The sequence below is a fragment of the Nerophis lumbriciformis genome, linkage group LG36, assembly GCF_033978685.3.
Source record: "Nerophis lumbriciformis linkage group LG36, RoL_Nlum_v2.1, whole genome shotgun sequence".
In the NCBI taxonomy this organism is placed as follows: domain Eukaryota; kingdom Metazoa; phylum Chordata; class Actinopteri; order Syngnathiformes; family Syngnathidae; genus Nerophis; species Nerophis lumbriciformis.
The window spans coordinates 15,071,270-15,092,500 of NC_084583.2; the positions used below are offsets into that span (position 1 = coordinate 15,071,270).

The 21,231-nt window shown below is 41.3% G+C and overlaps 1 protein-coding gene across 1 annotated transcript in view; it reads right to left on the minus strand.

Annotated features, from left to right (window-relative positions):
* Window positions 1–929: 929 nt before the first annotated feature.
* Window positions 930–21,231, minus strand: part of LOC133577005 (uncharacterized) — a 22,205-nt gene continuing 1,903 nt past the window's right edge. Inside the window, exons 2-4 of the mRNA XM_061930476.2 lie at window positions 15,884–15,969; window positions 14,231–14,306; window positions 930–2,028 (exon numbers count right to left, since the gene is read on the minus strand). Coding sequence (XP_061786460.1) covers window positions 1,301–2,028; window positions 14,231–14,306; window positions 15,884–15,969 — 890 coding nt within the window. The 3' untranslated portion in view covers window positions 930–1,300. The remainder of the gene's footprint in view (window positions 2,029–14,230; window positions 14,307–15,883; window positions 15,970–21,231) is intronic.

A 21,231-nucleotide genomic window follows, 5' to 3' on the forward strand; every position in this document is an offset into this window, starting at 1 on the left:
TCAACGCTTTGACTGCGCCTAGAAATTCTGTCCATAAAAGTTATGAACAGAATCGGTGACAAAGGGCAGCCTTGGCGGAGTCCAACCCTCACTGGAAACGTGTCCGACTTACTGCCGGCAATGCGGACCAAGCTCTGGCACTGAGCATACAGGGAGCGGACTGCCACAATCAGACAGTCCGATACCCCATACTCTCTGAGCACTCCCCACAGGACTTCCCGAGGGACACGGTCGAATGCTTTCTCCAAGTCCACAAAACACATGTAGACTGGTTGGGCAAACTCCCATGCACCCTCAAGGACCCTGCCGAGAGTATAGAGCTGGTCCACAGTTCCACGACCAGGCCGAAAACCACACTGTTCCTCCTGAATCCGAGGTTCGACTATCCGGCGTAGCCTCCTCTTCAGTACACCTGAATAGACCTTACCGGGAAGGCTGAGGAGTGTGATCCCACGATAGTTGGAGCACACCCTCCGGTTCCCCTTCTTAAAGAGAGGAACCACCACCCCGGTCTGCCAATCCAGAGGTACCGCCCCCGATGTCCACGCGATGCTGCAGAGTCTTGTCAACCAAGACAGCCCCACAGCATCCAAACAAGAATGACAAACACATTTCGGGAGAATATCTGCACCTTAACACAACATAAACACAACAGAACAACTCTTCCGGGCTACATTATACACCCCCGCTACCAAACCCCGCCCACCTCAACTGACGCACAGAGAGGGAGAGAGGGGGGGGTGTTTGGTGGTAGCAGGGGTGTATAATGTAGCCCGGAAGAGTCAGGGTTTGGTTCAAAGTGTGGCGCATTATTAGTAAGAGTGTTAAAGTTGTTTTGTATGGTCACCGTCAGTGTAACCTGTGTGGCTGTTGACCAAGTATGCCTTGCTGTCACGTACGTGTGCAAGCAGAAGACGTATATTGTATAACAAGTGTTGGGCTGGCACGCTGTTAATACAGATTGTAGAGGGCGCGCCAAATGTTGTATCATTATGGCACGCCCTTATTACAGCTGAAAGGGTGAAAATCGGTGAATATTAATCCCGGAAGTTTTCTGCGAGAGGCACTGAAATCCGGAAGTCTCACGGGAAAATTGGGGGGTTCAGCAAGTAAGCTGCTGAGCCGCATCAGAGTGATCAAAGAGCCGCATGCGGCTCCGGAGCCGCGGGTTGCCGACCCCTGGGCTAGACTGTCGTGGGACCTCTAAGATTTACTATGTAGAATAATAGGGGACCTTTCACTCCTGAAAAAAAGGTCAAAACTCCAATGAGACAAATAAAGACCAGAATAAAAAAAGATTTCACGGCCAGATGGAGCCGTTGGAGTTGTGCGTGAACATGTGCCGGCGCAGGTTGCTGGGGTTGTTGAAGCTGGCCGTGCACTGAGAACAGGAGTAGGGCTTCTCCCCGGAGTGCGTCCTCAGGTGTATCTTCAGGCTGCCGCTCTGCGTGAAGCGCTTGCCGCACAGCGAGCAGGCGTACGGCTTCTCCCCCGTGTGGATGCGCATGTGGATGCCCAGCGTGGTCTTGTTGGCGAAGGACTTGCCGCACATGGCGCAGGAGACGGGCGGCTCCCCCGTGTGGGCGGCGCGGTGCACGATCAGGTCCTCGCGGCTGGCGAAGAGCATGCCGCAGAAGCTGCAGTCCAGGGACTTGCTGACGGTTTGGGACTGGACGGCGGGGAGCGGCGGGAAGTGGCCGGCGTGGCTGGGATGTCCGCCGTTCCCGGTAGCGACCTGAGAGGAAGAGAGTCGTTCCAACTGGACGCTCCTCTCGTCCTGCAGCCCTCGCATTGTGGCTCGATCGCCGGCTCCGAGGGGGACGCCCATGAAACCGTCGTGAGTGACTGCGAGATCCTGAGTGCTGAAAACCTCCTGATCGTTCGCGGAAAAGACAATATCCATCTCGTCGTGCAGAGGGCCTTGTCCTCGTCCGTGAACGCTCACGATCCTCAGCTCCTCGTTGATTTCTGTGTGACGGGAGGATCCGACAGGCTCTGTGTTCTGTGTTTGTGCACGGTTCTTCTGGCCTGAAAGTACACACATCAATGAGTCGGCACATTTATCTCCCAGTCACGTACTTTTAAAATATGCTTTGGTGTCCAGACTACAGCATACTTGCCAACCTTGAGACTAGGGATGTCCGATAATGGCTTTTTTGCCGATATCCGATATTGTCCAACTCTTAATTACCGATACCGATATCAACCGATATATACAGTCGTGGAATTAACAAATTATTACGCCTAATTTGGACAACCAGGTATGGTGAAGATAAGGTCCTTTTAAAAAAATAAAATAAGATAAATAAATTAAAAACATTTTCTTGAATAAAAAAGAAAGTAAAACAATATAAAAACCGTTACATAGAAGCTAGTAATTAATACAAATTAGTCAAATTAAGTGTTAAAGGTTAGTACTATTAGTGGAGCAGCAGCACGCACAATCATGTGTGCTTACCAGTGACGTGCGGTGAGGTTGATGGCTGGTGAGGCACTGACTTCATCACAGTCAGATTTACAAACATATGAACCCTAAAGAGTATCTTATTCACCATTTGATTGGCAGCAGTTAACGGGTTATGTTTAAAAGCTCATACCAGCATTCTTCCCTGCTTGGCACTAAGCATCAAGGGTTGGAATTGGGGGTTAAATCACCAAAAATGATTCCCGGGCGCGGCGCCGCTGCTGCCCACTGCTCCCCTCACCTCCCAGGGGGTGATCAAGGGGATGGGTCAAATGCAGAGGACAAATTTCACCACACCTAGTGTGTGTGTGACAATCATTGCTACTTTAACGTAACTTTAACTTCACACATACAAACTGTGGCACACAAAAAAGCACATTTAATTAAAAAAAGGTTATTATGGTCTTACCTCTAGTTATAAGTGCGAGAACAGTGGTGTTCGTGTTGGAGGAGTTATGAATGAATGAAATATGAAATCCATGCTGCAGTCTGCAGGTGTACCTAATGTTGTGTCCCTGCAGTCGTTCACGTACGGCTCCTCCGGCGCGAGCATTGTTGTTTTTGCACTTTTTGGCTTCTTGTTAAGTTTTTTTGGGTGGATTCGGTCTTGCACGTGGAGGGTTTGGGTGTGGCTTTGGTTGGTGTGGCGCTCCCGTCGGGGGGTGCATTAACCGGGACCAGGAGGCGGGATTACTGCGAGCATCAGCCAGTGCGTCTTCGCAGCAGTTTTATGATCGCTCAGCACAATAAATACGTTACACACATACAGTTGTTGACAAAATACACTGTACATTATATACCTCAGCTAACTAAACTATGGAAATGTATAATATAGTTCATATAGCAATACAGTCTCACTGCACAGCAGGCCAGCAGTTAGCCGAGTCATTGCGCAATCCATGTTGAGGCACTGAGTGACGTGCCTCAACTGGCTGCTGATCACCGCACCGTCTCTTCTCAGTATTTGAACGGCAAATGTGAAAATTCAGCGATTTTGAATAAAAATAATCTAAAACTGGTGAAGTTAAATGGAAAATAACTTTATAGTATAATCACTGAATACATATAACAATTTAATACATTTTTTTTCTTTCCATGATGGCAGGTGAGGCCCTGCCTCACCTGCCTCCAGTGACCGCACATCACTGGTGCTTACGGACTGTATCCCTTGCAGACTGTATTGATATATATTGATATATAATGTAGGAACCACAATATTAATAACAGAAAGAAACAACCCTTTTGTGTGAATGAGTGTAAATGGGGGAAGGTTTTTTGGGTTGGTGCACTAATTGTAAGTGTATCTTGTGTTTTTTATGTTGATTTGATTAAAAACAAAAAAAAACACACAAAAAAACGATACCAATAATAAAAAAAACGATACCGATAATTTCCGATATTACATTTTAAAGCATTCATCGGCTGATAATATCGGCAGGCCGATATTATCGGACATCTCTACTTGAGACCTTCGAATTCGGGAGATGGGAGGTTGGAGGGGTTGAGGGGGGTGGGGTTTGGTGGTAGCGGGGGTGTATATTGCATACTTGCCAACCCTCCCGGATTTTCCGGGAGACTCCCGAAATTCAGCGCCTCTCCCGAAAACCTCCCGGGACAAATTTTCTCCCGAAAATCTCCCGAAATTCAGGCGGAGCTGGAGGCCACGGCCCCTCCAGCTCCATGCGGACCTGAGTGACGTGTTGACAGCCTGTTCTCACGTCCGCTTTCCCACAATATAAACAGCTAATGATCGAGGGCGAGTTCTTGGTTTCTTATGTGGGTTTATTGTTTGGCAGTTTCATTAACGTCCTCCCAGCGCGGTAACAACACCAGTCAAGTTTTCGTCTAACGTAAAGCAGTTCGTCTGCCGTAAACAGCAATGTTGTGACACTTTTAAACAGGACAATACTGCCATCTACTGTACATGCATATGTGACCCACCCATAATGTGTCACATTTTTGTGTTGATTTATTTATTTTATTTTGTGGTTTGAATTCGTTTTTGGAGCTGTCATTACACATTTATCAGTATTCACATTGGTCAGTAAGGGGCAGTAGGGCGTTTCTTCCCAATTGAATGCTATCACCTGCAGACCGGAAGTGTCTTGTCATTCTGATGAGCGCGACCAGTCTGTGAACAATTGAAACATCCTGTGTGCTTTTTCCTCCTGTATAACAGGTTCGTTTTGGTGAATCAACTCACTGAATAATATCCATGTGATCTTTATAAGTTTAAGTACACATTCTGATGGTGGAGCCTAACTCTAAAGTGTTTGTGAGTTGTAGTTTGTATTTGTGAATGAATCCAGTGCACAGCTGCAGTAATCAATACAAAAAGGCGACGTGAGTGCGCAATGTTTATATAGGAACTTCTGATCCTGATTCAGACTCCCAAATTAGAGCTCCCGTTTTCTTATTGATTTTATAATGTATATTTGTATAATGTGTGTGTTCTGAAATAGTGACAGAGAATAGAACAAGGATGGACAATTCAACCCTTAACTCAACAATGAGTAGATGAGTGTTGTGTGTGTATATGTGTAAATAAATGAACACTGAAATTCAAGTATTTATTTTATTTATATATATATATATATATATATATATATATATATATATATATATATATATATATATATATATATATATATATATATGTAATAAAAAATAGAAAATAAAAAAAAAATATATATATATAGCTAGAATTCACTGAAAGTCAAGTATGTCTTATATACAGGTAAAAGCCAGTAAATTAGAATATTTTGAAAAACTTGATTTATTTCAGTAATTGCATTCAAAAGGTGTAACTTGTACATTATATTTATTCGTTGCACACAGACTGATGCATTCAAATGTTTATTTCATTTAATTTTGATGATTTGAAGTGGCAACAAATGAAAATCCAAAATTCTGTGTGTCACAAAATTAGAATATTACTTAAGGCTAATACAAAAAAGGGATTTTTAGAAATGTTGGCCAACTGAAAAGTATGAAAATGAAAAATATGAGCATGTACAATACTCAATACTTGGTTGGAGCTCCTTTTGCCTCAATTACTGCGTTAATGCGGCGTGGCATGGAGTCGATGAGTTTCTGGCACTGCTCAGGTGTTATGAGAGCCCAGGTTGCTCTGATAGTGGCCTTCAACTCTTCTGCGTTTTTGGGTCTGGCATTCTGCATCTTCCTTTTCACAATACCCCACAGATTTTCTATGGGGCTAAGGTCAGGGGAGTTGGCGGGCCAATTTAGAACAGAAATACCATGATGATGATGATGGTGGAAACTTTACACTAGACTTCAGGCAACGTGGATCATGTGCCTCTCCTGTCTTCCTCCAGACTCTGGGACCTCGATTTCCAAAGGAAATGCAAAATTTGCATGGTTGGGTGATGGTTTGGGGTGCCATGTCATCTGCTGGTGTCGGTCCACTCTGTTTCCTGAGATCCAGGGTCAACGCAGCCGTCTACCAGCAAGTTTTAGAGCACTTCATGCTTCCTGCTGCTGACCTGCTCTATGGAGATGGAGATTTCAAGTTCCAACAGGACTTGGCGCCTGCACACAGCGCAAAATCTACCCGTGCCTGGTTTACGGACCATGGTATTTCTGTTCTAAATTGGCCCGCCAACTCCCCTGACCTTAGCCCCATAGAAAATCTGTGGGGTATTGTGAAAAGGAAGATGCAGAATGCCAGACCCAAAAACGCAGAAGAGTTGAAGGCCACTATCAGAGCAACCTGGGCTCTCATAACACCTGAGCAGTGCCAGAAACTCATCGACTCCATGCCACGCCGCATTAACGCAGTAATTGAGGCAAAAGGAGCTCCAACCAAGTATTGAGTATTGTACATGCTCATATTTTTCATTTTCATACTTTTCAGTTGGCCAACATTTCTAAAAATCCCTTTTTTGTATTAGCCTTAAGTAATATTCTAATTTTGTGACACACAGAATTTTGGATTTTCATTTGTTGCCACTTCAAATCATCAAAATTAAATGAAATAAACATTTGAATGCATCAGTCTGTGTGCAACGAATAAATATAATGTACAAGTTACACCTTTTGAATGCAATTACTGAAATAAATCAACTTTTTCAAAATATTCTAATTTACTGGCTTTTACCTGTATATATCTTAACCAGGCCCCCAACCACGCCCCCGCCCCCCACCCCCCACCTCCCGAAATCGGAGGTCTCAAGGTTGGCAAGTATGGTATATTGTAGCGTCCCGGAAGAGTTAGTGCTGCAAGGGCTTCTGGGTATTTGTTCTGTTGTGTTTATGTTGTGTTACGGTGCGGATGTTCTCCCGAAATGTGTTTGTCATTCTTGTTTGGTGTGGGTTCACAGTGTGGTGCATATTTGTAACGGTGTTAAAGTTGTTTATACGGCCGCCCTCAGTGTGACCTGTATGGCTGTTAATCGAGTATGTCTTGCATTCACTTGTGTGTGTTGTGACTGGGCCGGCACGCTGTTTGTATGGAGGAAAAGCGGACGTGACGACAGGTTGTATAGGACGCTTTAAGGCACGCCCCCAATATTGTTGTCCGGGTGGAAATCGGGAGAAATTCGGGAGAATGGTTGCCCCGGGAGATTTTCAAGAGGGGCACTGAAATTCGGGAGTCTCTCGGGAAAATCGGGAGGGTTGGCAAGTATGGACTACAGGCAGCATGCACAGATCAACAGGTCACATTTGCCAGATCATATTCATTTTATATCAATACCGTATTTTCCGGACCATAGGGCGCACCGGATTGTAAGGCACACTGCCGAAGAAATTGTCTATTTTCGTTCTTTTTTCATATATAAGGCACACCGGATTATAAGGCGCACCGGATTATAAGGCGCATTAAATGAGTAATTTTTCTTCTTCTAAGAGTAAAAGACTTCCTTGTGGTCTACATAACATGTAATGGTGGTTCTTTGGTCAAAATGTTGCATAGATGATGTTTTACACATCATCTTCAAGTCGCTTTTTGACAGTCGCTTTAGTGGGCGGTCTTATTTACGTGCCTCACCTTCGACAGCGTCTTCTCCCCGTCGTCTTTGTTGTTGTTGTTGTTGTTGTTGACATTCAGACCTTACTTCAATCAATAACGGAGGAGCATCTCCTCATCCGTGGCTCACTAGTGCAACAACAACACCCGGAAACTCTCTAATACCTAAAGTTCCTTGGGTGAATAATGTAAACTCACTACACCGGTATGTTTTAGCGCTTTCATGACGAGTTTACTGACAGATATAAGTAAGAACTTTACACTACTTTATATTAGAAATGGCAACAGCAGAGGATGAATGTCCCATAGCAAGAAGATAGACAAAAAGCAGAAGCTTATCGACTGCGGCGTCTGCACGGACTACAAAGGCGGGCGTGCGCAAATTTTCAAGACGTATGCAGATCTCAAATACACATCAGCAGGTACCAGAAGGTAAGAAAAGTTGGTTTTGCATGACATTGTGAAACAAAACACCAGATAATGTCTGCTAATGGGTGTCATTTTGCGGTCCTTATACACACACCATAGTAATACTTGTATCTCGGACTCCAGTAGCCGTAATGTGCCGACAATCCATCAAGCCGTGCGGCTTCAAAGTCAAACTAAAACATTTCGACATATTTTGAGTGCCGTGTGTAATGTACTTTATTCTCAATGGAACATTTAAAGTTTTGGTGTTGTTTACTGCCGTCATATTGCAGTCTACATGTGTGCAATAATGCATATGTATGGATATATACATGTGTGTGGATATATACATATATATAGATACATATCTTCTTTCTTATCTTTTATATTACTAAATTATTGTGTATGCACCTTAGGGGATCTGCTCCAATTTTGTTGTTCTTTGAACCGGTTCACTGTAATAATGACAATAAAACTCTATTCTATGCTATCTCTTATGAGTGATTGCCATCTACTGGTCACACTTATCATTACACCATGTACCAAATTAAATTCCTTTGGGTCGGTAAGCACAACCAGAATTATTCCGTACATTAGGCACACAGGGTTATAAGGCGCTTGAAAGGATTTTAAGTGCGCCTTATAGTCCGGAAAATACGGTATCTTCCAGTCACGTAGTCTTAAAATATGCTTTGGTGTTCAGACTACAGGCAGCATGCACAGATCAACAGGTCACATTTGCCAGATCATATTCATTTTATATCAATATATTTCACATTCAAGCTCCAAGCTCTCAGTGCCGTTTTTTTAAATTTTGTCCACCAGCTGGCACTACTTGTTTCCCATTCAAAGCATGCAGCAAAATGTCATGGCCTTGTACTGCAATAAGTGTGTGTCTCTATTGGCGTCGGACAATTGAGTGTAAGTGGAAAAAATACCTGTCAGTTAATATTATTTTTGTATTAAAAAACTGGGTAGTTAGGTAGACTTAGTGGCCTTTAAAATGTTAAAAAAAAAACAAACAATAATTTATATTTGATATGAATATTATAAGCTAAAGCAGTTTTAAAGGATGGACATGTTTAAAGTGGAGAAGTACCGTATTTTCCGGACCATAGGGCGCACCGGATTGTAAGGCACACTGTCTATTTTTCATCTTTTTTCATATATAAGGTGCATTAATGGAGTCATATTCTTATGATTTAATTCTAAAAGTAAAAGACTTCCTTGTGGTCTACATAACATGTAATGGTGGTTCTTTGGTGAAAATGTTGCATGGATGATGTTTTACACATCATCTTCAAGTCGCTTTTTGACAGTCGCTTTAGTGGGCGGTCTTATTTATGTGCCTCACCTTCGACAGCGTCTTCTCCCCGTCATCTTTGTTGTAGCGGTGTAGCGTGCAAGGACGGGAGTGGAAGAAGTGTCAAAAGATGGCGCTGACTGTTTTAATGGCATTCAGACTTTACTTCAATCAATAACGGAGCAGCATCTCCTCATCCGTGGCTCACTAGTGCAACAACAACGCCCGGAAATGTGTCCCGTGAAAAACCGTCACTCTCTAGTAACTAAAGTTCCTTGGGTGAATAATGTAAACTCACTACGCCGGTATGTTTTAGTGCTTTCATGGCGAGTTTACTGACAGATATACAGGTAAAAGCCAGTAAATTAGAATATTTTGAAAAACTTGATTTATTTCAGTAATTGCATTCAAAAGGTGTAACTTGTACATTATATTTATTCATTGCACACAGACTGATGCATTCAAATGTTTATTTCATTTAATTTTGATGATTTGAAGTGGCAACAAATAAAAATCCAAAATTCCGTGTGTCACAAAATTAGAATATTACTTAAGGCTAATACAAAAAAGGGATTTTTAGAAATGTTGGCCAACTGAAAAGTATGAAAATGAAAAATATGAGCATGTACAATACTCAATACTTGGTTGGAGCTCCTTTTGCCTCAATTACTGCGTTAATGCAGCGTGGCATGGAGTCGATGAGTTTCTGGCACTGCTCAGGTGTTATGAGAGCCCAGGTTGCTCTGATAGTGGCCTTCAACTCTTCTGCGTTTTTGGGTCTGGCATTCTGCATCTTCCTTTTCACAATACCCCACAGATTTTCTATGGGGCTAAGGTCAGGGGAGTTGGCGGGCCAATTTAGAACAGAAATACCATGGTCCGTAAACCAGGCACGGGTAGATTTTGCGCTGTGTGCAGGCGCCAAGTCCTGTTGGAACTTGAAATCTCCATCTCCATAGAGCAGGTCAGCAGCAGGAAGCATGAAGTGCTCTAATACTTGCTGGTAGACGGCTGCGTTGACCCTGGATCTCAGGAAACAGAGTGGACCGACACCAGCAGATGACATGGCACCCCAAACCATCACCCAACCATGCAAATTTTGCATTTCCTTTGGAAATCGAGGTCCCAGAGTCTGGAGGAAGACAGGAGAGGCACAGGATCCACGTTGCCTGAAGTCTAGTGTAAAGTTTCCACCATCAGTGATGGTTTGGGGTGCCATGTCATCTGCTGGTGTCGGTCCACTCTGTTTCCTGAGATCCAGGGTCAACGCAGCCGTCTACCAGCAAGTTTTAGAGCACTTCATGCTTCCTGCTGCTGACCTGCTCTATGGAGATGGAGATTTCAAGTTCCAACAGGACTTGGCGCCTGCACACAGCGCAAAATCTACCCGTGCCTGGTTTACGGACCATGGTATTTCTGTTCTAAATTGGCCCGCCAACTCCCCTGACCTTAGCCCCATAGAAAATCTGTGGGGTATTGTGAAAAGGAAGATGCAGAATGCCAGACCCAAAAACGCAGAAGAGTTGAAGGCCACTATCAGAGCAACCTGGGCTCTCATAACACCTGAGCAGTGCCAGAAACTCATCGACTCCATGCCACGCCACATTAACGCAGTAATTGAGGCAAAAGGAGCTCCAACCAAGTATTGAGTATTGTACATGCTCATATTTTTCATTTTCATACTTTTCAGTTGGCCAACATTTCTAAAAATCTCTTTTTTGTATTAGCCTTAAGTAATATTCTAATTTTGTGACACACGGAATTTTGGATTTTCATTTGTTGCCACTTCAAATCATCAAAATTAAATGAAATAAACATTTGAATGCATCAGTCTGTGTGCAATGAATAAATATAATGTACAAGTTACACCTTTTGAATGCAATTACTGAAATAAATCAAGTTTTTCAAAATATTCTAATTTACTGGCTTTTACCTGTAAGTAAGAACTTTACACTACTTTATATTAGAAATGGCAACAGCGGAGGATGAATGTCACATAACAAGAAGATAGAGAAAAAGAAGAAGCTTATCGACGGACTGCGGACGCGGGCAATTTTTCAGGACTTATGCAGATCCCAAATACAGATCAGCCGGTACCAGAAGGTAAGAAAAGTTGCTTTTGCATAATATGGCGAAACAAAACGCCAGATAATATGTCTTGCCTTATACACACACCATAATAATACTCCTATGTTGAAGCACAGTACAATCCATCAAGCGGTGTGGCTTCATAGCTTACCAAAGTCCTACTAAAACATTTTGACAAGATTTTTGAGTGCCGTGTGTAATGTTCTATATTTTCAATGGAACATATACAATTTTGGTGTTTACTTGAGTCATACTGCAGTTTACACGTATCTCTTATGTGTGACTGCCATCATATTGCAGTCTACACGTATCTCAGTGGCCTAGTGGTTAGAGTGTCTGCCCTGAGATGGGTAGGTTGTGAGTTCAAACCCCGGCCGAGTCATACCAAAGACTATAAAAATGGGAGCCATTACCTCCCTGCTTGGCACTCAGCATCAGGGGTTGGAATTGGGGGTTAAATCACCAAAAATGATTCCCGGACGCGGCCACCGCTGCTGCCCACTGCTCCCCTCACCTCCCAGGGGGTGAACAAGGGAATGGGTCAAATGCAGAGGACAAATTTCACCACACATAGTGTGTGAGTGACAATCATTGGCACTTTAACTTTAACTTATGTGTGATTGCCATCTACTGGTCACACTTATCATTTCACCATGCATCCAATAAAATAGCTTCGAGGTCGGTTAGCACAACCAAAATTATTCCGTACATTAGGCAGACCGGTTTACAAGGCGCACTGTGGAGTTTTGAGAAAATGAAAGGATTTTAAGTGCGCCTTATAGTCCGAAAAATATGTATTTTCTTGTTTTTCTTCTTCTAAAGACAAGAATAATTGACATAAGGAAAGTTATTATATATTTTGTACTTCTATTCCTTTTGAGCTTTTTATCATGTATCTTTTTATTTATATTTCATCATTATTTACTCCTCCTACTCCTTTATGGACATGATGAATTGTGTAAAAAGTGAATGTGAGAGTTCGTCCCTTAGATGCATGTTGGAAATAAACTCAACATACCGTATTTTCCGGAGTATAAGTCGCTCCGGAGTATAAGTCGCACTGGCCGAAAATACATAATAAAGAAGGAAAAAACATATATAAGTCGCATTTTTTGGGGAAATGTATTTGATAAAAGCCAACAGCAAGAATAGACATTTGAAAGGCAATTTAAAAGAAATCAAGAATAGTGAACAACAGGCTGAATAAGTGTACGTTATATGAGGCATAAATAACCAACTGGTATGTTAACGTAACATATTATGATAAGAGTCATTCAAATAACTATAACATATAGAACATGCTATACGTTTACCAAACAATCTGTCACTCCTAATCGCTAAATCCCATGAAATCTTATACGTCTAGTCCAGGGGTCGGCAACCTTTACCAGTCAAAGAGCCATTTTGACCAGTTTCGCAAATTATAGAAAACAATGGGAGCCGCAATTTTTTTTTGAAAATTTAAATTAAATATCACTGCATACAAAGTTTTTTTTTTGCTCTGTGCTATGTATAAACCAGGGGTCTCAGACACGCTGCCCACACCTTTATATGGAATTTGAAAGCTGGTGCGGCACGCAGGTTTTAAATTAATGGCGCTTGCCAGTGTCATGCGTGCCGTGATGGTACAGCATATAGCGCCCACTACAACCAGCGTGCCTGATCAGCCACACGTTGTATGGTGTTTCCGCTTGCTCACGTAGGTGACAGCAAGGCATACTTGGTCAACAACCACACAGGCTACACTGACGGTGGCGGTATAAAAAAAACTATAACACTCTTACTAATAATGCGCCACACTGTGAACCCACACCAAACAAGAATGACAAACACATTTAGGGAGAACATCTGCACAGTAACACAACATAAACACAACAGGACAAATACCCAGAATCCCATGCAGCCCTAACTCTTCCGGGATACATTATACACCCCCGCTACCCAACCCCGCCCACTTCAACCGATGCACAGAGGGGGGGGGTTGATGTGTGAGGGAGCAGGGTTGGGGTGGGGGCGGGGTTTGGTGGTAGCAGGGGTGTATAATGTAGCCGGAAGAGTCAGGGCTGCATGGGATTCTGGGTGTTTGTTCTGTTGTGTTTATGTTGTGTTAAGGTGCAGATGTTCTCCCGAAATGTGTTTGTCATTCTTGTTTGGTTTTGGTTCAAAGTGTGGCGCATTATTAGTAAGAGTGTTAAAGTTGTTTTATATGACCACCGTCAGTGTAACCTGTGTGGCTGTTGACCAAGTATGCCTTGCTGTCACGTACGTGTGCAAACAAAAAATGTATATTGTATAACAAGTGTTGGGCTGGCATGCTTTAATACAGATTGTAGAGGGCGCCAAATGTTGTACCATCATGGCACACCCTTATTATAGCTGTAAGGCTGAAAATCTGTGAATATTAATCCCGGGAGTTTTCTGCGAGAGGCACTGAAATCCGGAAGTCTCACGGGAAAATTGGGGGGTTCAGCAAGTAAGCTGCTGAGCCGCATCAGAGTGATCAAAGAGCCGCATGCGGCTCCGGAGCCGCGGGTTGCCGACCCCTGGTCTAGTCTCTTACGTGAATGAGATCAATAATATTATTTGATATTTTACGCTAATGTGTTAATCATTTCACACATAAGTCGCTCCTGATGATAAGTCGCACCCCCGGCCAAACTATGAAAAAAAACTGCAACTTATAGTCCGAAAAATACGGTCCATTTTTACAGCAGTTATTGGGAAGCTGACATGTTTTAAGGTTTTAATGTGGCAAAATATGTGATGTATAATATGAAAGTGGTGAGGCTGTTTTTCATTGATTAAACTAACCACATAAACACACGCAGATGTTTACATGATCCTGCAAATAAAACATGTTACAGGATGCAATTTGTAAATCTAAAGTCGGATAATGACAATTGTACAAAATGCCCAAGAAGAGGGTCGAGCCAACTCCTGCGTGAGTGTGTCCCAAACGTTTGTCCACATGACTCACTTTGACTTGGATCGCATCCTGCAGTGTCATCTTCATCTTTGATCAGGATGATGTCTGGAGTCTCTTCAACTTGAAACTAAATAAAAGGGAGAAAAGTCAAATATTCATTCAAATAATAACTACAAACCCCAAAAGTAGTGAAGTTGTCACGTTATGTAAATGGTAAATAAAAACAAAATACAGTAATTTTCAAATCATTTTCAACTCATATTCAATTGAATAGACTGCAAAGACAAGATATTTCATGTTCGAACTGGAAAACTTCACTTTTTTGCAAATATTAGCTCATTTGGAATTTAATGCCTGCAACATGTTTCAAAAAAGCTGGCACAAGTGGCAAAAAAGACTGATAAAGTTGAGGAATGCTCATCAAAACACTTATTTGGAACATCCCACAGGTGAACAGGCTAATTGGGAACAGGTGGGTGCCATGATTGGGTATAAAAGCAGCTTGCATGAAATGCTCAGTCATTCACAAACAAGGATGGGGCGAGGGTCACCACTTTGTCAACAAATGCGTGAGCAAAATGTCGAACAGTTTAAGAACAACATTTCTCAACCAGCCATTGCAAGGAATTTAGGGATCCGTAATATCATCAAAAGGTTCAGAGAATCTGGAGAAATCACTGCACGTGACATTGAATGCCCGTGACCTTGGATCCCTCAGGCGGTACTGCATCAAAAAGCGACATCAGTGTGTAAAGGATATCACCACATGGGCTCAGGAACACTTCAGAAAACCACTGTCAGTATCTACAGTTGGTTGCTACAAGTTAAAACTCTATGCAAGGCGAAAGCCATTTATCAACAACACCCAGAAACGGCCCTAGCTCATCTAAGATGGACTGATACAAAGTGGAAAAGTGTTCTGTGGTCTGACGAGTCCACATTTCAAATTGTTTTTGGAAACCGTGGACGTCGTGTCCTCCGGACCAAAGAGGAAAAGAACCATCCGGATTGTTATAGGCGCAAAGTGTAAAAGGCAGCATCTGTGATGGTATGGGGGTGTATTAGTGCCCAAGACATGGGTAACTTACACATCTGTGAAGGCACCATTAATGCTGAAAGGTACACACAGGTTTTGGAGCAACATATGTTGTCATCCAAGCAACGTTACCATGGACGCCCCTGCTTATTTCAGCAAGACAATGCCAAGCCACGTGTTACATGAACGTGGCTTCATATTAAAAGAGTGCGGGTACTAGACTGGCCTGCCTGTAGTCCAGACCTGTCTCCCATTGAAAATGTGTGGCGCATTATGAAGCCTAAAATACCACAACAGAGACCCCCGGACTGTTGCACAACTTAAGCTGTACATCAGCACCTGAGAAGCTTCAAAAATGTGTCTCCTCAGTTCCCAAACGTTTACGGAGTGTTGTTAAAAGGAAAGGCCATGTAACACAGTGGTAAAAATGCCCCTGTGACAACTGTTTTGCAATGTGTTGCTGCTATTAAATTCTAAGTTAATGATTATTTGCAAAAAAATATTATTATAAACATGAAATATCTTGTCTTTGCAGTGTATTCAATTGAATATAAGTTGAAAAGGATTTGTTGCATTCTCTTTTTATTTACCATTTACACAACGTGACAACTTCACTGCTTTTGGGTTGTGTATATAACGGCCAGCAACGTGTCAGTACAACAAGTGACCTCTTTAGTTTCAGGAGGGCACGTATCAGCCTGTAGATGCACTGAGGTGGAAGGAGGTTCTTGGGCGGCAGGTGGCTTTAGGACAACTAAAAAAAAAATGTGAAAAGCAAAATGAAAGATCATGACCAAGCAAAGAATGTTTTGCACTGCAAAAATGGTGAATGAATTAAGTCCTAGACACAAAAATGCACCTAAAACTGTCATATGTAGGCATCCACTGTGAAAACTAAAGACTACAATCAAACATGACACAGTATTGATTATGGTTATAAGAAGAAGAAGCACATCTTGTAGTGATGGGTCTGGCAACACCGATGCATCGGCGCATGCGTCGAGCTCATAGAGCAAAACCCTGTGTCGGTGCGCGTACCGCTTTTAGAAAGTCACGTGACCGATCATGAGCTGTTTTGGTCACGTGACCGATACGCGAACTGTGTCGCACTGACGCCTCCTCTGTGCCCTGTGAGCGGGTCTTTTCTACAGCCGGAGAAATAATAACTAAGAGAAATCGTCTAAAATGTAATACGTCGGAAAAACTTTTTTTTTTTTTTAAATAAAAATGTGTAAAAAAATTAAATTAAAAAAATTCCCAGTCCACAATCATCCACAACACGTTCTCTTAGATTTCCATGTTATGATACATGTTCACGTTATTTATTGACTGTATCTAAAAAAGATAAAAATATATTTTTATTTAAATGAAGATATGAAATAATCCTAAATGAAATACAATGACTTGGTTTATATTATTATTGTATATACTAGGGCAGGGGTCACCAACGCGGTGCCCGCGGTCACCAGGTAGCCTGTAAGGACCAGATCAGTCGCCCGCTGGCCTGTTTTAAAAATAGCTCAAAGAGAAGCACTTACCAGTGAGCTGCCTCTATTTTTTAAATTGTATTTATTTACTAGCAAGCTGGTCTCGCTTTGCTCGACATTTTTAATTCTAAAAGAGACAAAACTCAAATAGAATTTGAAAATCCAAGAAAATATTTTAAAGACTTGGTCTTCACTTGGAATAAGCGGTAGAAAATGGATGGATGGATGGGTCTTCACTTGTTTAAATAAATTCATTTATTTTTTACTTTGCTTCTTATTACTTTTAGAAATACAATTTTAGAGAAAAAATACAACCTTAAAAATGATTTTAGGATTTTTAAACAAATATACCTTTTTACCTTTTAAATTTCTTCCTCTTCTTTCCTGACAATTTAAATCAATGTTCAAGTAAAAAATGTTTTTATTATTATTGTAAAGAATAATAAATATTTTAGCTTCTGGTTTTTCGACGAAGAATATTTGTGAAATATTTCTTCAAACTTACTATGATTAAAATTCAAAACAATTATTCTGGCAAATCTAGAAAATCTGTGGAATCAAATTTAAATCTTATTTCAAAGTATTTTGAATTTCTTTTAAAATTTTTGTTCTGGAAAATCTAGAAGAAATACTGATTTGTCTTTGTTAGAAATATAGCTTGGTCCAATTTGTTAAATATTCTAACAAAGTGCAGATTGGATTTTAACCAATTTAAAACATGTCATCAAAATTCTAAAATGTATCTTAATCAGGAAAAATTACTAATGATGTTCCATAAATTCTGTTTTTTAATTTTTTCAAAAAGATTCAAATTAGCTAGTTTTTCTCTTCATTTTGTCGGTTGAATTTTGAATTTTAAAGAGTCGAAATTGAAGATACACTATGTTTCAAAATTTTATTTTAATTTTTTTCGTGTTTTCTCCTCTTTTAAACCGTTCAATTAAGTGTTTTTTTCATCATTTATTCTCTACAAAAAACCTTCTGTAAAAGGAAAACAAATGTATGACGGAATGACAGACAGAAATACCCATTTTTTTATATATATAAATTTATTTATTTAGCTATTCTTGTTTAAATCACACTTACGTGTAACTTACAAATGACAATATATTTATTTATTTAAGTGTGTATCAAACTGGTAGCCCTTCGCATTAATCAGTACCCAAGAAGTAGTTTTTGGTTTCAAAAAGGTTGGTGACCACTGTACTAGGTCATAAAATCAGTGTCAGTTGAGTCGGTCCATAGGTTGCCTGTAGGGATTTTTAATGTCCAGCAGATGTCAGTATTGAGTGACACAGTATCGACACAGTATCAATACAGTTTTGCAATGTGTCAAAACGCTTCATGACGCCTCATCAACCCATCACTAACATCTTGTATTTAATCGTACCCCTTCTCTATGTTCATCCATCCATCCATTTTCTACCGCTTGTCCCTTTCGGGGGAGCGGGGGGTGCTGGAGCCTATCTCAGCTGCATTCGGGCGGAAGGCGGAGTACACCCTGGACAAGTCGCCACCTCATCGCAGGGCCAACACAGATAGACAGACAACATTCACACACTAGGGCCCATTTAGTGTTGCCAATCAACCTATCCCCAGGTGCATGTCTTTGGAGGCGGGAGGGGCCTATCCCCAGGTGCATGTCTTTGGAGGTGGGAGGAAGCCGGAGTACCCGGAGGAAACCCACGCAGTCACGGGGAGAACATGCAAACTCCACACAGAAAGATCCCGAGCCCGGGATTGAACCCAGGACCTTCGTATTGAAAAAGGAATGTTACCTTTGCAACCTCATTATACTATTGGCTAAGTTGTATATCCATAAATGTAAGTTTCTCAATACCCGACCTGTTTTTTGTGCCTTTAAAAAAGAATTAGAAATGTACTTTAAAACGCTTTCTACCTCTAACAACCAAAAAGCTGTGAAAACGATGATGCTGTGTTCCAAATTTGGATTATTTACAGAACTTGTGTGAGCCTATGGCTTTACATTTTGTTACACACATATATGTACCGTATTTTTCGGACTATAAGTCGCAGTTTTTTTCATAGTTTGGCCGGGGCTGCGACTTATACTCAGGAGCGACTTATGTGTGAAATTATTAATACATTAGCATAAAATATCAAATAATATTATTGATCTCATTCACGTAAGAGACTAGACGTATAAGATTTCATGGGATTTAGCGATTAGGGGTGACAGATTGTTTGGTAAACATATAGCATGTTCTATATGTTATAGTTATTTGAATGACTCTTACCATAATATGTTACGTTAACATACCAGTTGGTTATTTATGCCTCATATAACGTACACTTATTCAGCCTGTTGTTCACTATTCTTTATTTATTAGGGCCCGCATGGCCCATTGTAAAAGGAATCCCAACGGGAGTCCTTTTGCAAAGGGACATAAGGACCTAATGTTTTTCTAATTATTATTATTATTCTTTCTTTTTTCTTCCGCCGCCTCTTTGTTTTAAATTGCCTTTCAAATGTCTATTCTTGCTGTTGAGTTTTATCAAATACATTTCCCCAAAAAATGCGACTTATACTCCAGTGCGACTTATATGTTTTTTTCCTTCTTTATTATGCATTTTCGGCCGGTGCGACTTATACTCCGGAGCGACCTATACTCCGAAAAATACGGTATTTATATCTGCACCTTGTTGCTTTTTTATCCTGCACTACCATGAGCTAATGCAACAAAATTTCGTTCTTATCTGTACTGTAAAGTTCAAATTTGAATGACAATAAAAAGGAAGTCTAAGACAAAGTCTTAGTTGCTTAAGACAGTGTTTTTCAACCTTTTTTGAGCCAAGGCACATTTTTTTCATTAAAAAAATACGGAGGCACACCACCAGCAGAAAAGGTTAAACAATGAAACTCCACCAGGTTGTCGTGCCTTATTTTGAGTTTGTTGTTGTTTCCTGTGTGTTGTGCTTTAGTTCCTGTCTTGCGCTGTTATTTTGGTGACCCTTCCTGTTTTGTTGGTGTTCTCCTGTAGCAGTTTCACGCCTTCCTTTGAGTGCTATTGCTTTGTTTTCGCAATCAAGATTCTTTAAGTTGTGCGTACGCTATCCTTCTTTGTGGGGACATTGTTGATTGTCATGTCATGTACGGGATGTGCTTTGTGGACGTCGTCTTTGCTCCACACGCTGTAAGTTTTTGCTGTCGTCCAGAATTCTGTGTTTGTTGACTTTGTAGCCAGTTCAGTTTTACTTTTGTTTTACATAGCCATCCCTATGCTTCAGTGCCTTTTCCTAGCGGGACTTGCCTTGTTATTTTTTGGTTTAAGCGTTACATACCTTTTTATCTGCACGCTGTCTCCCGCTGTGCTCTGCATATTGGGATCACGACAAACCATCCTCGACGCGTTCCGACTTCTACAAAGCAATGCTGCCACCTACTGGTATGGAGTATTACAAGATTACCCTGCCAAGCTCTACACAGCACAGGCACTAGACAACGGCACATTGTTATGATTATTGATTTGCAAAAAATATTTTTTGGACCAATTAGGTGAAGTTGCATTATTTCCCACGGCACCATACTTGCCAACCCTCCCGGATTTTCCGGGAGACTCCCGAAATTCAGCGCCTCTCCCGAAAACCTCCCGGGACAAATTTTCTCCCGAAAATCTCCCGAAATTCAGGCGGACCTGAGTGACGTGTCGACAGCCTGTTTTCACGTCCGCTTTCCCACAATATAAACAGCGTGCCTGCCCAATCACGTTATATCTGTAGAATGATCGAGGGCAAGTTCTTGGTTTCTTATGTGGGTTTATTGTTAGGCAGTTTAATTAACGTCCTCCCAGCGCGGCAACAACACAAGTCACGTTTTTGTATACCGTAAAGCAGTTCGTCTGCCGTAAACAGCAATGTTGTGACACTCTTAAACAGGACAATACTGCCATCTAGTGCATTTGATGAAAGCACTTTTGTGCGTGCCACACAGAATGCATCATCAGAGGTGTTCAGCATGGTTCGAAAAATAGTGACAGAGAATAGAACAAGGATGGACAATTCAACCCTTAACTCAACAATGAGTAGATGAGTGTTATGTGTGTGTATATGTGTAAATAAATTAACACTGAAATTCAAGTATTTATTTTATATATATATATATATATATATATATATATATATATATATATATATATAATAAAATAAATATATATATATAATAAAATACATATATATATACAAATATATATATATAGCTAGAATTCACTGAACGACAAGTATTTCTTATATATATATATATTAGAGATGCGCGGATAGGCAATTATTTCATCCGCAACCGCATCAGAAAGTCGTCAACCATCCGCCATCCCCCCGATGTAACATTTGATCAGAACCGCACCCGCCCGCACCCGCCCGTTGTTATATATCTAATATAGACGATGTAAGGCATTAGTGAGGTTATAAAGCTTTTGCCTTTTAAAGAAAGGAGACTGATCCAATGCATTACAGACATTCGCGTGCCACGCTGTCACGACCCAGACGCACACCAGTGCGCAATCATATGGGAG